Here is a 15,312-nt window from a genome sequence, read left to right as displayed (position 1 = left end):
CTACTGAGTTCTGCTGAAGCCAGATAAAATTTGAACTATGGGATTATTATCAGCCTCTTAAATGGTTTGTTAAAGCATGTTCTCTCCTAATAGGTATGGAGCATTAACAAGAATGTAATTATATTAAATGGAATATTTCACAGTCTTGAATGAAACAATGGAGGACAAGTGCATGAATGTGAATGTTTGTATTGCATGCCAAATGTCTAGCAGATTTTAAGCTCTCAAATGCACCTGTTTTCCTGTCTGTAAAACTTGTCCCAAGTTATTCTTGGGTAAACGCTGTCTGTAAGAGTTGTGAAGGAAGGAAACAAGTCTGAAAATTGGTCACATCAAAAACCAAAAGGCGGTAGGTTGCATAATGAAGGTGGTTTTCAGTACTGTGTTAATTGTGTTCCTAAATGGAAATTTGCTTGTTAAAGCTGTTGGGTTTGGCCAGAGAGGACTAGAAAGATAGATGAACTTCAAGGAGAGAACTGAAGGAGTCAAAAATACATGTCCAAGATGTGTGGAATAGAACACAGCAGGCATGAACAGAATATGGTTAGTTTGTGAGAGAAAATGGGATGTATATTTATTCGTGTGATGCATGAGGCATTAGCTTAGAGCAGGCAAATGGGTGCATGCCCATTGCTGTGTGGAGTAAGTTACCATGCACTGCCATTATTAGCTACCTGTGTGAGGTTTTTGCCTTGTAACGTGTATGAAAAACAGTCTAATGTTCTTTTCTAAGACTGTAAGACATGTTGAATCACTTTGGATTTACCAGAGTGCGAGAACTGGTTGTGTTACCTTACACAGCCTATGCACAGACCTTCATCAGTAGCAGCTATGATCTGTACTGAAAAAATGAAACGAAACAACAAACAGTCGTGTTTGCTGTTGAATCTGGAATATCCTGCAGGCCACAGTTACAATTTCGTCTTTTTTCCTCTTCCTTCCCTCTCCCTGCTTCATTTAGGAGGAGAAAAGCAAAGAGTTGCAATTGCTAGAGCAATGTTAAAGGAACCACATATTTTTCTCTATGATGAAGCGACGTCATCTTTAGATTCAATTACAGAAGAGGTAAATTGGGATAAAAAAATGTAAAGCTTAAATGGTGTAACAGTGTCTGATTCTGATGCTTTTTCCTTGTCTGTTCCCTCTTTTGAAAGAATTCTGTTCTTACTGTCAGATTGCTGAAATTAGTTTTCCTAGGGTTGCTGTGAAGAGATCCTGTGCTTAGTCCCTTTTATAAAAGGCCAGAGCAGAGGTACTGTGTCTCTGCCCACCTGGAGACGTAGTGAAAGGATATCAGCTGTATCTCTGGGTATACCTTCTGTTTTATACTGTTGAAGTCCTATTCAGCATTAAACATTCCTTTCTCAATGCCATTACGAATAACCAGCATGGCTGTGGATTATGTGTAAAGCTTTCCAGTTAAAAGGTGTTCAGATGATGCTTAGCATTCAGTACAATCATCTTATAAATAATTGTGACGTAGCGCAGAGCAGAAACTTGTGTTTGTTGTGCAGCATCTTTCTGAGATGCAAATCAGGTAGGCGTAACCTGCAGCGCTGGTATTAATTTGTATTCATTTCACAGGAAGGGCTGTGAAACATCAGAGTGTTGTGACATAGATGTCATGGCACTACCACAGTAACTGCATCAGGCTTCATAACTACATCTTTGCTTAAACACACAACTCTCAGCACCAGCAGTAATTTCATGAACTGTCATCAGAAACTGGAGCTAGAGCTGTGTTTGTGTTCACTTATGCAAATTATTGAGCGAATTTATTGACGTATAATCACTAAATTACTTTCATTTTCCAGGTGTAAGGAAATCAGAGTACTAACTGTACACCTATATAGCACCTCATTCAAATATAGTACAGCTTCCTCATTGGATGAGAAACATTTGTAACATATGCAATTCTGCTTGATTCTTTCTTTCATTTTCTCGTGTTTATGGCAAGAATCATAAAGCTGAAAGCTTGCAGCAGAGCTGCACTTTAAAAACAGCAAATGAAAATGAATCATTTCAATTGGAATGTTTTCCCTGTTCAACGCTTGTCTTTGTCAGAAGTAAGTGGGCATTTCACTTACTGTAGTGGGGACGCAGACTCCCCAGTTGGTGCTGCTTGCATCTGAGTGCAGTTTGGAATGGAACACAGTTGACCAGTTCTGAGGTGTATCTATGTTGACATGGTATTGAGAGGGTTTTTTTTTAAACTTTCCTTAATTGGAAAGTCATTTTTATTATTATTTCTATATCTTTACTACTAATCATGTTGGTTTCGTAGCATGGCTACACAGGGGAGTTTTTCCTGAAATCAAGTAAAGCTTTGTACTGTGGGATATCTGCATTTTTTTTTCTGTGAATGAAGGCTTTTTTTGTTGTTGTTCTTTTTCCCCTTCCATTCCTCATGTATGAGGACTTCATTAGACTTCATTTTGTGCTTGGATTCTCTCTATTTCTTCTGTAGGTAAACCTTAGCTCTTTCTTATTGGTATAGCATTAGATGTATTAGAGGAATTTCTCAATGTTCATTTTCAGTAACTTGTGTATTTCCAGATTTTATTTCTTCTATACAGTCTAGGAGCATGTAAAAATACAGATATATTTTAACCTTACAGAATATTCTCAGTGCTATGAGGGATGTGGTGAGACACCGAACATCAGTTTTCATTGCCCATCGGCTGTCAACAGTGGTTGATGCAGATGAAATCATTGTGCTGGATAAGGTGAGGCTGGTGCTGGCAACTCTCATTCCCCCATAATCTCAGTGTTCATTGTTGAGGGTCTGTGTCCATTCTGAAATACCAACCTCTGCCAAGCTGCTGGAAAGTCTTTCTGTGGAGATGAGCCATGTTGGGAAAATCCAGCTCTCTTTGCAACTGACAGTTTTAGTTATAGAAACTTGCACATTCACCTCTTGTATGTTGCGTGCATTTTTGTTTCATTTGCATTTTAGCTACACGTTCTTTATGTGGATTCTGGCAAATTTCACTTGATGCTTTGGGATTGGCTTAATGTTATGTGTTTCTAATCAGATTTATTACATGCTGCTGTCAGATTGGGGGAACACATTATGAAACCAATTTATGCTTTATTCTCATTACTCAGTGAGTGCCAGTTTTTTCAAATACATCCATTATTTTTTTCATTTCAAGGGCAAAAGAGAGTCCTATGTGTTCTGTTTCCATGCAGATAAAGCTGTTTAGGATTGTTCAATCTAATTGTTGCAAATCTCAACCCCATTCTCTATTGTTCCTGCAGAAAACTGTAATTATTCCCTTCCTGTATGCTTCCCTTCTGTGAAAAGTTTCAATATTTGATCTACTAATATCACTGTTCAGCCTTTGCTTTATATTCACTCTGTCCTATGTTCATTTTCTTCAATTGCCTGTAACTGGATATAGATATTTAAAGGATATTTCCTGCATTCTTTTATTTCAGTTCACATATATATATGTGACCAGATGTGTTTAGTGACAAAAATGCGTGCATCTAGAAGAAAATAAATCGTTTCTGCAGTGCATTAGATGATTTCATGGAGATTTAGAACAAACTGTTATGTGAGGCTCGCGTTTGTGATTATCTTTGCTGTACAAACCTCAGCTTCACATGAATTTTAAAGTGAAGTAGTGGAACTCATTTATAATACTTTTTTAATTTGTTTTTTCCACTTTGGTTTTTTGGCTGTTGCTGAAAGATCTTTTTCTAAGGTGTATCCTTGGTAGTAACTGCACGTTACTACATCTTGCAAACGTGTCTTAGCATGTAACAAAGCAGTCTCCAACTTTTTGTTTTCAATGCAAGTTTTTCACAGCTTCTGAAGAATGTGTTTTGTGCTACCCTGTAACTGTTAAATTAAAAATAAAAGCACAACCTAGAGCTGTAAAACAGCTAGGGTGCTCAGTTTCATGAATGATTTCAGTGTAAAGAGATTGTAAATGAGTAAGGCAGTGTGGTGCTTTACTTTTCAGTTGGCAGTGCCTCAGGAGGCAGCCCTGGAGCTCAGCAGAAAGTTGCCTCTTGCCCCAGCTTGATGGACAAGTGCTATGCTCATTCAGTGACTGAAATGAGGTGATGAAGTGACCATGGCTGTTTTTGCTTAGCTGTGCAAGTATTGCATTACAATTTGAGTGTCTTTGCCTAGATAAAATCAGAATCATTCTTAAGTGAGTAAACAAACACTACTAATGGTATTGATCTTCATGCTGCAAAGCCGAATGGAGAAGATAAATTTCGAGGGATTGTTTGAGATTTATTAAAAAAAAATAAATTAATTAATCATTCAAAAGCCCAGTCTCTGCTACAGAGAACTCTCTAAATTAACCACTCCATTTTTAAAATAAATTCCGCAGTTATGTTGGTCAAGTGTGTATTTGTTCAGATTCCGCCAGCACGACTAGTAATAAAAGTGACAAGACCCAATTTTGTTTCCCAGCATGTTCATCAGCAGCTGTCACAAGGAGGTAGATTTAATTGTAAATCAGAATTTGGAACTAACACAAAATCCATGTAGCTGTCTTTTCCCAAAAGAAAGAATAGCTGAAGAACGAATACGTTATTTTAATTTGAAGTCAGCAAATGTAAATGTATCTTTCAAATCAGAAAGATGAGAGTCAGATTGGTGGGGTTGGGGTTTTTTTGGTGTTTTTTTCTAGAGAACACTCTTGCTTCAATGTCTGTAGGATTTGAATTTTCCCTAACTCTTTCTTCCCATTTCCATTATGATAGTCAATAAATCAGCTTTGCTCTTCAAAACAAAGAGCACAGATGAACTAAATGCACACAGTTTTCATGATGGCACTTAAAATGACAGAAGCAACTGAGCACCCATCTAAAAGCTCCATTTATGCTGGTTGTCTCTAGGATTTGATTTTAAATGCTTTCTGTTTATTAGTACAATTCCCTCTCTGCATGCTCCTTTCTCTTAGCTTCAATGTAGCTTATTTCTTACCAAGCCAAGACAATTACCTGTTTATTTTTTTAGGTTTGTGAGCCTTTTCTGGTAGCAGTTTATCACGCTGTTCCTCTTACAGTGTTCTGTGCTTTTTTTAAATAGCACTTGCAGTTTAGATAGTAAACTTTCTAAACTAAATATTGGTGGGCTTTAAATTTTGTCCAGGTGGACAGAAGACATCTACACTCCTGCTTGAGAAGAACTCAGCTCCTTGTTTTCAGCACACAGCATAACAACATGTATTTCAGTGCACACGCATTCAGCTTTTCATTGCTGTCCCTGATTCTCCTAATTAAGAATTATTGTAAAATTTTGGCCTGAGTGTTGGCAGTGTTTGTTTGTATTCGTAAGGTCTGGTAGTACTGTTACTCACTCACTCCCGTTCTTTTGCAGGGTAAAGTTGCAGAACGTGGTAGACATGCAGACCTTCTTGCAAGTCCTAGCACTCTCTATTATGAAATGTGGCATACGCAGAGCAGCAAAGTACTGAATAGTCATAATGATCCGAACTGGGGAGAGAGAAATAACCAGATGTCTAAAGAGGAGGAAAGGAAGAAACTGCAAGAGGAAATTATCAATAGTGTGAAAGGCTGTGGAAACTGTTCATGCTAAGTATGATTCTGGATTAATCTTTTCTACACGAGATAAACAGTGACACGCGGCTCTTGTTTCGTTTTTTTAAGTTACCATTCAAAAACCTCCTGGGTTTTGCAGTTTTTGTTTTTTACAGTTACTCTGAGGGGCATAATTTCAACCAAAGGAGTTATAATTCAGCATATTTACAAAACTAAAATTCATTGGCATCTGTAAGAGCTAAGATTTTTCATAAACTTTAAATGTCTCAACTAAGAGTGTATTTTATGGCAATTTGTAGGCATTGGTCAAATCTTTTGGTAGATGCTCAAGATGGATTATTAAATTGCAAACAGACTCATCCTTGATTTACATTATTTCTTAATGTCATCGATTGATAAATGTTTTAATTGGGCTAAATTGAACTCAGTTGCTGTTGAGGAAGATGCAGTTTAAATTCTTGAGTGGTGGTCTAGTAGGAAATCTTTCCTATAAAGAATAAGAAAAGCATCAACAAAATATTCAAAGTTTTTAGTAGGAACCGAAGCACTGGAATGATCCACCTCAGAAAACACCTGTGCTACTAGACCATCAGGAAATGTATTCCTTCAAAAGAGAATTCAGCGTTTTTAAGAGCTGTCAAAAATCTAGAATTGACAAAATATCATGTCACTTCATGGAAAACATGCAAAATATTGCATGCAAATATAAAGAATCTGAACCTTCCCTTTTATTTAAATGAAAAACAGAAGTCCAAGATAAGGATTCTTTATCCTCAACATCTGCTTGAGTAGGCAAAGCAGAATGCAGTCTCTTTCATTTCAGTCATGGCATTAGGGAGCAACTATCACTCAGTAAGAACTGTCAGGAGTTTCTGTTGTCACTGGTGGGAGAAAATGACCTGGATAATGTTAGAAGTGTTGCAGTCATCTCCAGACCTCAATAAACAGAACTTCTTCAGTGTCAAGAAAACCTCAGTCTTTGTGATTCCTGGGACACTACAGGATTGTGGTTTTAGGCCTTATCTCTCCAGGCATGTTGACCATATTTATTTTTCATTAGCTACTCTCATATAATTCCTTTTTCACTTCTTTTTAAATTTAAATAAAGCATCCTTCTTCTTGGATGCTGAAAAACAACTTATTTTTTTCTAAGAAATTATACCAGTATAATTACATTCATATAATTGTGTTAGTAAAATTATGCAAAATTTCTCAGTATGGGCACTTGCAAAGCACTGAATTTTGATGCTGCTTGAAGTTTATTTCTGAACAGTGTTTATTCTTTTGTATTAAGCCCTTCTTTGAAACCAAATACAAGAACAGCATCTTAAAGGAACTGAAACCTTTGTTATCTTTTCTGCTAGTCATTCATTTTCTCTCTATTAAAATGATAGGGGGGAAAGAATCTGTTATCAATCAGCAGTTTAAAATAATTTTAAAATTGTATCAAATGCAAGGACTCCTCTTATTTTCATCCTTGGAGTCCAGAAGCAAAATGGAGCCTTATTAATGAATTGACAGTTCAGAATTCTTGTAACTTATCATTTTATTTTTACCAAGTTTATTTTAATTTATTTTTAGTTTCTAACAGCAGTGTGGCTGATTTATAAAGGTGAAGTTTTAGAAATGTCAGAGGTCTGAAGGAAGTGTTTTTTACTTTTTTTTCTTGATGGACAGTTTCGCATATTGCAGGGCTTAGATAGTCTATTAAGTGACTGAAGAGAGCACAGAAGCAAGCATTATCATCTAAACAGTCTGAACCCAAAGCCATTTTAATGCCAAATTTAATTGCGAAGGTAAGTTTTCAGGTGAGCAAGTGATTATAGAAGGCCGATGTGTTTTGTGATCAATGGGGATGGAGTCTGCAAGCACACCAAGATTTGTAGTATTACATGCTGGGCATAAGGACTGATGTCAGATGGTAAATACTAGAAGTGGTCAAGGCTTTATTTAAACTGGCAATGGGTTTGTTACAGATGTGAGGCTATTGCCTGTCTCAGCCATCACTTTTTATGCCAACCCATATGCTGCTGCTTGTCTGACGTTAAGCAGAGCTCTTAACAAGGGTGTTTCCTTAGAGAGGATGGCAGTGAGAGTACTTGTTTGAAAGACTTTTGCAATGAGATTTGGAGATATCTGAAAACTTCCTGGCTTTGAGTGATGTGCTTGTCTGTGCTTTTAAGGCACGGGTTACAAAAATGTGTTTTCCCATTGTAAATTTAGCAACAGCACACAAGAAATGGAAGAAAAAAAAGACTACTGGTTTAAAAAAAAAAAAAAAGTTCCTACTGATTGCCTTCCCAAGTTAAATGGCAGAAAAAATCCTGGAGAGAGTTGTAAATGAGCAAATGAGGATTCTCGGGCGTTGACAGTTTTGCACAATCCTATCAAATGGATGCAGGAATAGAACAGTGAGTGACATGTCTAGCTTGTGAGCAGGGTGGCTTGGGGAGGTGGTAGCAGTACTTTGTGAATCTGTGCTAGAAGGTAAAACTTTTGCTCGGACCTCTTTGTTTAGGATTTTCATTCATATACAATGGCTCCGAAATGTCACCATTCTAAGCAAGCATTTAGAACACAATGGTGGGAGACTCACTGTAGTTCTCTGACTGTCAAGATGGCATATGACATTTCTTTAAAAAGCTTTACAGTTTCATACAGGAAACTGATATAACCTCTGGATTTTGGTAATCTCGCTTTTCTGTCATCTTGGAACATTGCTTTTCTAAACAGAAGCTTTTTAAGTTCTTGAAATGTTCATGGACTTCTAGATGTTTTGTTTTTCAAAATTTAAGTTGTCTACTCCCATTGTAAGATCTTTGTGTTTTTAGAGTGGGGAAAAAAAAAAAGTTTTTTCATTTTCATTTTTTTCATTCTCTCTTTCTAAAAGAAATATGTTTGTGGAAAAATGGGCATAAAAACAAACTGCTTTTGCAATGGGTAGTCATCTATTAACTACAAAGTTACCAATTTCATTTGAATTCTTGTGCATGAACTTCTAAGGACAATACATCTTTGGCTATTCTTACCTCCATGTGAGCAAGCTAATTAATGGTTGGTGGAGAGGAAATTTTGTTTTGTTGTGAATTTCCATTTCTGACAACCTCCTGGCAGATGGTCCCTCAGTTTCCTCTCAACAGTGCTATTATATGGATTAGTAGTTACCAAATCTCTTAAAATTTAGTTTTTAAATTATGTTCAAATTTCCTTTTGGAACAGAAGTGTAAAATATATATTGTACAGTAAGCTGATACATATGCAAAAAGAACTTGCTTAAGATCATATGATGTAAAAATCCTGATGGAAGACTTCTTACCTTGATACCTGTTGTTTGTCTGTGTGTAGATAATTGTTATTAAATAAAGGATTTATCTTTGTGAATAGAAATGGTTGTCCTGGTAAAATTATTTTAATAACAGCTATGGGAGTGTTGTTCTTCCACCCAGAAAGGGAAGCTCCGAATTGACCCTTTTAGTCAATTGGCAGTTGTTTGCAGTGCTTGGAAATGACAGTGAAAACGATAACAGATTATAGGGCTGCGGGCTAGCATAAGGCAAACAGTTGCAGATAATCAATCAGGGAGGTGAATTTGTATAGTACATAAAAATCCTGTTTCCCTTGGCTTTTATAGCCTTTTAAACTTCCGTGTGCTGAGTTGCAAAATCTCTCTACAACTCCCTGGAAGGAGATTGTGGGGGTTGGGCTCTTCTCCCAGGTAGCGGTAGTAGGGAAGGCCTCGAGTTGTGCCTGGGGGAGGTTTGGGTTGGGTGTTAGGAAGAACAGGGCGGTGAGGCACTGACGCAGGCTGCCCAGTGAGGTGGTGGAGTCACCGTCCCTAGAGGTGTTAAGGAAAGGGTCGGTGTGGCACTGAGGGATGTGGTTAGAGGGCCAGATTGGTGGTAGGTGGGTGATTGGGCTGGGTGATCTCAGTGGTCATTTCCAACTGTGTAAGGGTTTTATGAAGGGCACTTGTGTTAGATGCAGCGTGCTGGTGAGGTGAAAGTTGTTGCTGAAAAGCTTGCATGTTTCTTTCTTAAACATGTATTTGTGAAAACACAGCATAGTGAACTGCTTTACCTCCTTAGCACTGAACTAGATAGTGTTAGAACTAGATCTGTTTCAAGAAATTGCCCAAAGCCCTCTTTTGAAGTGACAGTGTGTCTAATTTCTGACTGGATTTCATGTTACATAACTCAAGTTTCTCATTGTGAAATGAGAGACGGAAATGTTATTGGTGTAGCTTTGATAGTTTTTCTAATGTATCTGCACCGTGTGGATCTGAGCTGCTGTAACCACTGGTCCTGCTGTCGTTCTGTTTCGAAATGATGTCACTGAGCGCTGCGTGGTTGTGCACTGTGTGGCCGTAATGAAGGGACGTGAGACCCTGGAGCAGGCTGCTTCTGTCATCTGTGACTGGATGAACTTGCAGCTGTTGTTTCTGAGGGTTCACTTCCTTCTCTTTAACTCTTTTAACAGTCTTTTGCAGGAATGCTGTATAAATGCTTACTGACAAGAAAAAAAGTCATTAATGAAAGAGCTGTAATGGGAATATGTTGTTTTTCTTCACGTGTACATCTAACTTCTATTAGTGCTGACTTCTATTAGTTGCATGTGTGCATCAAGGAAAACAGTAATTACAAATCTAGCGTTTTCTAATCTTCACATAAATTAGGAATCATTTTGAGGTTACCATGCTCATTTAACATCCCATCTGTGTTCACACAATGGTTGCAGAACTGACAGTTTAGTATTCTATTGATTATCTAATGTTTCACAGTGGGGAAAAATGTAATGCGACGTTTATTTTGGGTAGTCAGGCATCTAAACACCCTTCCCTGCCTTCAGCCCTGACTTCTGCTGGGAGTGTTGGCTTCAGACAGTGTGCAGGACAGGGGATCCGATGGCAGCTGGATGTGTTTATAGCAGCACGCTGATGTGTTTGTTGTATCTCTTGGAAAGAGCCAGGGCAATTTTCTGAAATAATGATTAAAAGTGGTGTGAAGTGATTTGACAGTACCCTGACATACAGTTGTCTTATCATTTCAGTGACAGTTTCATTAATGAGAGAGGTCAATTGTGAAGTCTGAGCATCCTGTAGAACTGAAATTCTAGAATGTGGCTGCTACGTTACAGCACTGTTATATAATTATTATTTATTTTAGAAAATCCTCAGGTGGTTAGTGCCTAAAAAAATGTACTTAAAATCCCTGTTATGGTTTTTGATCAGTTTCTGCAAGTGTTGAAACAAAACTCGGGGAAAAGACATAAGCAGCATGGAGGCTCAACAGCAACCCTGTGATCCTAAAAAGAAAGCTCTACTGCGTAAGGTCAACCCAGCATCCAGTTCCCTTTTGTCTCCCACCAGGACACTGCCGGAGCCCAACACTTGAAGTGAGAAACAGTCCCCTGCAGGCAGGCCTGCCTGGCCCTAAGTCCACTGGTCATATATACCCTGTGGAAGTACTGCTGTATAGAAAGTATTGCTGCATATTGTTCTGTGGGTGTGTAAGGAAGGAGCCTATAACACCATCAGATACAAAGTGCTTTTGTCATGACATTTGGTCAACCCTGTCAGGGTCCTTGTTACCCAAAATATTGCTCTTTATGCTGGCAAGCTGCCTGCTAGGCTGTGTAGCTTCCTAAGTTGACTTGAAGGCATGTCCCATAGGGTGAATTATGATTAACTGTCTTAAACAGCTGAGCAGTAGTGAAAGTAGGGCTGATGGAATTCAGCCTATGAATTAACTGAGCTACTATACAAGCTTCCTATGGCTACAATGTAATCACAACTTTAGACATATTAGTGCTTCATTGTATGATCTCCTTAAGAAGTGCCTGTTGTGCTAAGTTGCACAGTAGATATTTTATTTGAGGGGAAAAAAAAAGTAAAGCAGCTGTGTCTTAAGACAGAATTTAAAATAGCATCTCCGTTGTTGAAAGACTAATGTGACATCTCAGCTCCCCCATATTTCATTTCCAGTTTTCAATGCTTTGTAGCCCTTTATAAAATTGTCAAGTAAAGCATTTATGTCACACCAACTTAAAATGTGTCTTGTAAAGCTATCAGCCTTATCCTGGAGAGTAGAGGGGGAAAAGAAGAGATTTTCTTTCCTTTCATTATGGAGAGGAAGAAACAGGCTGGAACACAGTATATCAGCTTGTGCTGTGTCCTTTGAATGCATTGTAAAGTGCTCTACAAGTGTCATCTGCGGATTTTACTGGCCTTGTGCAAGCACCAGTACGTGTTCTGAAACACGGAGGTTGAAAAGATGAAAAGTTTTCATTTTAAGCTAGTTGCAGCAAATGGAATATGAAGGTCAGTCTGTAATTAGGAATGAGCGTTTCATGTGCAGTTGATGCATGAATTATGTGAAGGGCTGTGCTGCTTTCTGCTGAAATGGAAATACATATTCAGGTATTTTCACATGAGTGTAAAAATCTTCATTTCTTCAGTGATTTGAAAAAGAGCCAGGCTTTTTAAGAAGACAAATAATAGTAATGAAAAAAAGAGCTTATTTACAAGGAAAAGCAGGGGATGTTTTCTGGTAATACATAGTGTTTGCAGAGTTTGTAAATGGTAATGAGTGACATGAGTTGCTGATGCTATGAAGTGACTGAAGTAATATCAGATAGTTGGCAGGATGTAAGGAAGAGAGGACAAAGCAGAGGTATTTTAGGCTGCTGTATTTCTTTCTGTCCTGTGCAGAGTTCACCTGGGTTTATTTCAAAGCCTGCGTGGGGATTGAGCTGGTAATGGATTTTGAGTGTTTGGACCAGAAAAATACGCACCAAATTGGGACTAATGACAATCCCACAGTCTCAGCAGAAAAGAAGTTCTAAGGAGCAGCTTATTAAATCTTTGAAAGTTAAGCAAAGGAACTAAAGTGCTGAGTAGTAATATATTAATACTTACATCAGGGAGCTGACGCATGAAGTAGAGGAATGCCGCGTGTCTTTGGCTGGCTCTCCCACATGGCAGGTGTCACAGATGTCTGTCCCACTGACGAGGGAGAAAGACTTTGGCAGACGTCAGACTTTTAAATGGTTCAATTTAAACTCCTCTGTATCTATAATGTAGAAAGAGTGTGTGTATATACCTGAGAATGGCTTAAAGCAGAGGCTGGGAAGGAGTTGAAAAGATGAGTAACCTGTAAAATTGTACTGTGAAACTCCTGAGGCTTACCTTTGAGAGTGTGGAGGGAATCAATTTGCAGTCAGTGGTATTTAGTGTGTGCCACACAGAGTGACTCCAGTGCAGTTACTGAGAACACCCCTTGCCTGAGCAAACAAGGTTTCTGAAGTTTTTAGGGTAAAAATAATGACCCTATGTTGGACAGAGCAATAACACTTTTGTGTGTGTGTTTTACAGTATTTAAATATAAATGGTTCATGAAGAGAAACTCGGAGGGCCAATACTGGAGAGCAGCGGGGAGAAGAATTTTCTGCAACTGGTCCCTTAACTGCTGGTCTTGGCCTCGAGTTTTCCTTGCAGCTTCTTAAACATTACTTCACTTTGCTCTGTTGCATCTTCTCCCTTTCCTATCCCCGTAGCTGGACTAGAATTCTCCTATAATTCCCCCTTTAAAAAATTCCTGTCTGTGAGCTTGAGGAAACACAACCAGCTTGTCACACAGGGCTGGGCTTTTTCTCTCACATGCTGCTTTCAGAGGAACTTAGTGGGTGACCTGTGCAGTGGGATGCTGCACAATGAAGGCCCTTGTGCTGCATTCAGACCTCTCGGCAGCAGCTGTCCTGCCAGGAGGGGTTTGCTTCACCGAGTTCTGCATGGAACTACCACAGCATCTGTTTCTTCCAGTTTGGGAGGGCAAGTAGCCTGAAATATGAGGAAGCTGTGTACAGCCTTCTTGATGCCGGCTTTTGTTTGTCTTCCATATTGTTTGGGCTGTACAGGCATCCAATCCTCAGTAGTGTCTGTGTGTGATCAGGTTACAGAGCCGTGCTTCCAAAATGGCCAGAGAGCTTTGCAGAGAGCAGTACGTGTGCACGGTTCTGGCAATGTGGAAGGGATGAGCTCAATGTCACGTCCACCAAAAACAGTGCTTGCCAGAACCCTGCACTCATGCTTAGTGCTGCTACCAAGAGTCTACCTGTGCTGAGATGTGTTTGGTGCTGTATCTTTGTATCTCAGAACTCAGGTCCCATCAGCCTTGTGCTTTCCTGGCAGTCCCCCTGGAATTTTGGATGCTAAAAGTCTCCAACTGCCCTCAGAGACCTTCTGTCACCACATGTAGAGCTCTGAAATCATACCTACTGAATCCTAGTTAGGCAAGGCTCACCTGTTGCCTGATGAGATCCGTGTACGTGCTGACAGCTTATAACATGTTAGGCTGTCTTTTTTAAATGCCTCCAGCAAAATCATCAGCTGGAATTTCCGTCAGCTATTAGATTCTAAACTCCCCAGGTACTTGTAATGAGAAATGGCTGTAGGTAAATAAGGTTTCGAAGGCTTCCTCTGTGTGTTCCACGTGCTGGGTTCGTATGTGAGTAACCATAGTTCTGTCAGACAGCTGGATTCTGCCATGATGCAGCAGCTCTCAGCCACAGTCTGGAGATATTTATCTACGCAGCAGCCTGTGTGCAACACGAATGGTAAGTTTAAAATATAAGGATTGCTCCAAAAGTAATGCCTCCTATCTTATTCTGTTGGCCCACAGTATCAGAGGCAGGTGGTTGCAGAAGTGGTAACAACAATGTGAAGGACAAGCCACGTTCTGGATGGCCATATACAAGCTGTAACACCACAAAATGAAGAGCAGCTTTTGATCAGCTCATCTGTGCTGAATTGACTAATGGTGGTGACTGTTTAATAAAAGCATTCTGTAGCTGAGAATTTCTCTATCAAATAGTGGTGGTGTTCTCTTTGTTTCTGTTGTAGTTTCCAGAGAAATAAATAGAAGGCGTTGCTTTTTGAACAACCTATGTACTACGTATCCTTTGTGTAGGCAGCGTGTGTGCAAATCATGTCTGACACTCAGTTCCTAATTCATACAGAAAAGGCCGTCAGGCCTTGAGTGCATATATATGTAGTAAAGGTAAGCATAGAGACCAGAGTTGATGAAAGGAGGAACAGGAAACAACTGAAGGCAGATTGCAATACTGAATATATTATCTACTATAAATAGCATAGAAATAATTTATAGCAAGTCAAAGGCAAATAACACTTGTTTTCTATATTTCTATTTGATTTCAACAGATTAATAACTCCAGCAGCTGTCAAAAAGTTTTATATTGATTATGTTGTGGTTTTGCTTGCATTTAAGCCCCCCAAATTTTCTAGTTATTGTTTGGTCTACTGGAAAGAAGTCTTAATTCTAGCAAATAAGTGTCCAAGTGATTCTAATAGGTGTCTAGACAAGCAAATCCTATAAATGGCTGTTTTCAGTCTCTGATATCAAGGTCTTGGTGGGAATTTATTCGGAGGAAATACAGGCCCGTCTCTGATTTAGACTAAAGCTGCTTTACTAGTATTAAAGGGGTGGGAAAAAAAATGTAGAAAAGTGTGCTAACTTGCATAGGGTTTAAAATTCATTGGACATATCTCTTAAGTACTTTACTTAAAGGAATATTAAGCTCTTTTACTAAATCTGCAAATTACAGCTGTTGACAATTTGGGTTTAGTCTGACAGCTCACATCAGTCAGAACGTGATGAGCAGAAGACTAAGAGGCTGCAGTGCTTGCTGACAACTTACAGGACTCACGTAATAACAGTCAAATAGAGAATGTTGAAAAGTCTGTAAACTGCCTGTGATGTGTTGAACACA

At 38.9% G+C, this 15,312-nt stretch overlaps 1 protein-coding gene across 3 annotated transcripts in view; it reads left to right on the top strand.

The window, feature by feature from the left end:
- The window catches only part of ABCB7 (ATP binding cassette subfamily B member 7), a 36,859-nt gene extending 27,943 nt beyond the window's left edge, over positions 1-8,916 (top strand). For all 3 annotated transcript variants that reach the window (XM_085230929.1, XM_010715357.3, XM_003208418.4), the window contains exons 14-16: positions 962-1,065; positions 2,619-2,726; positions 5,348-8,916. In XM_085230929.1, coding sequence (XP_085087055.1) covers positions 962-1,065; positions 2,619-2,726; positions 5,348-5,566 — 431 coding nt within the window. In that variant the 3' untranslated portion in view covers positions 5,567-8,916. The remainder of the gene's footprint in view (positions 1-961; positions 1,066-2,618; positions 2,727-5,347) is intronic.
- Positions 8,917-15,312: the final 6,396 nt, after the last annotated feature.

Source organism: Meleagris gallopavo, chromosome 9 (assembly GCF_905368555.1).
Source record: "Meleagris gallopavo chromosome 9, MGAL_WU_HG_1.1, whole genome shotgun sequence".
In the NCBI taxonomy this organism is placed as follows: domain Eukaryota; kingdom Metazoa; phylum Chordata; class Aves; order Galliformes; family Phasianidae; genus Meleagris; species Meleagris gallopavo.
This window is presented reverse-complemented; position numbering and strand designations above follow the sequence as displayed.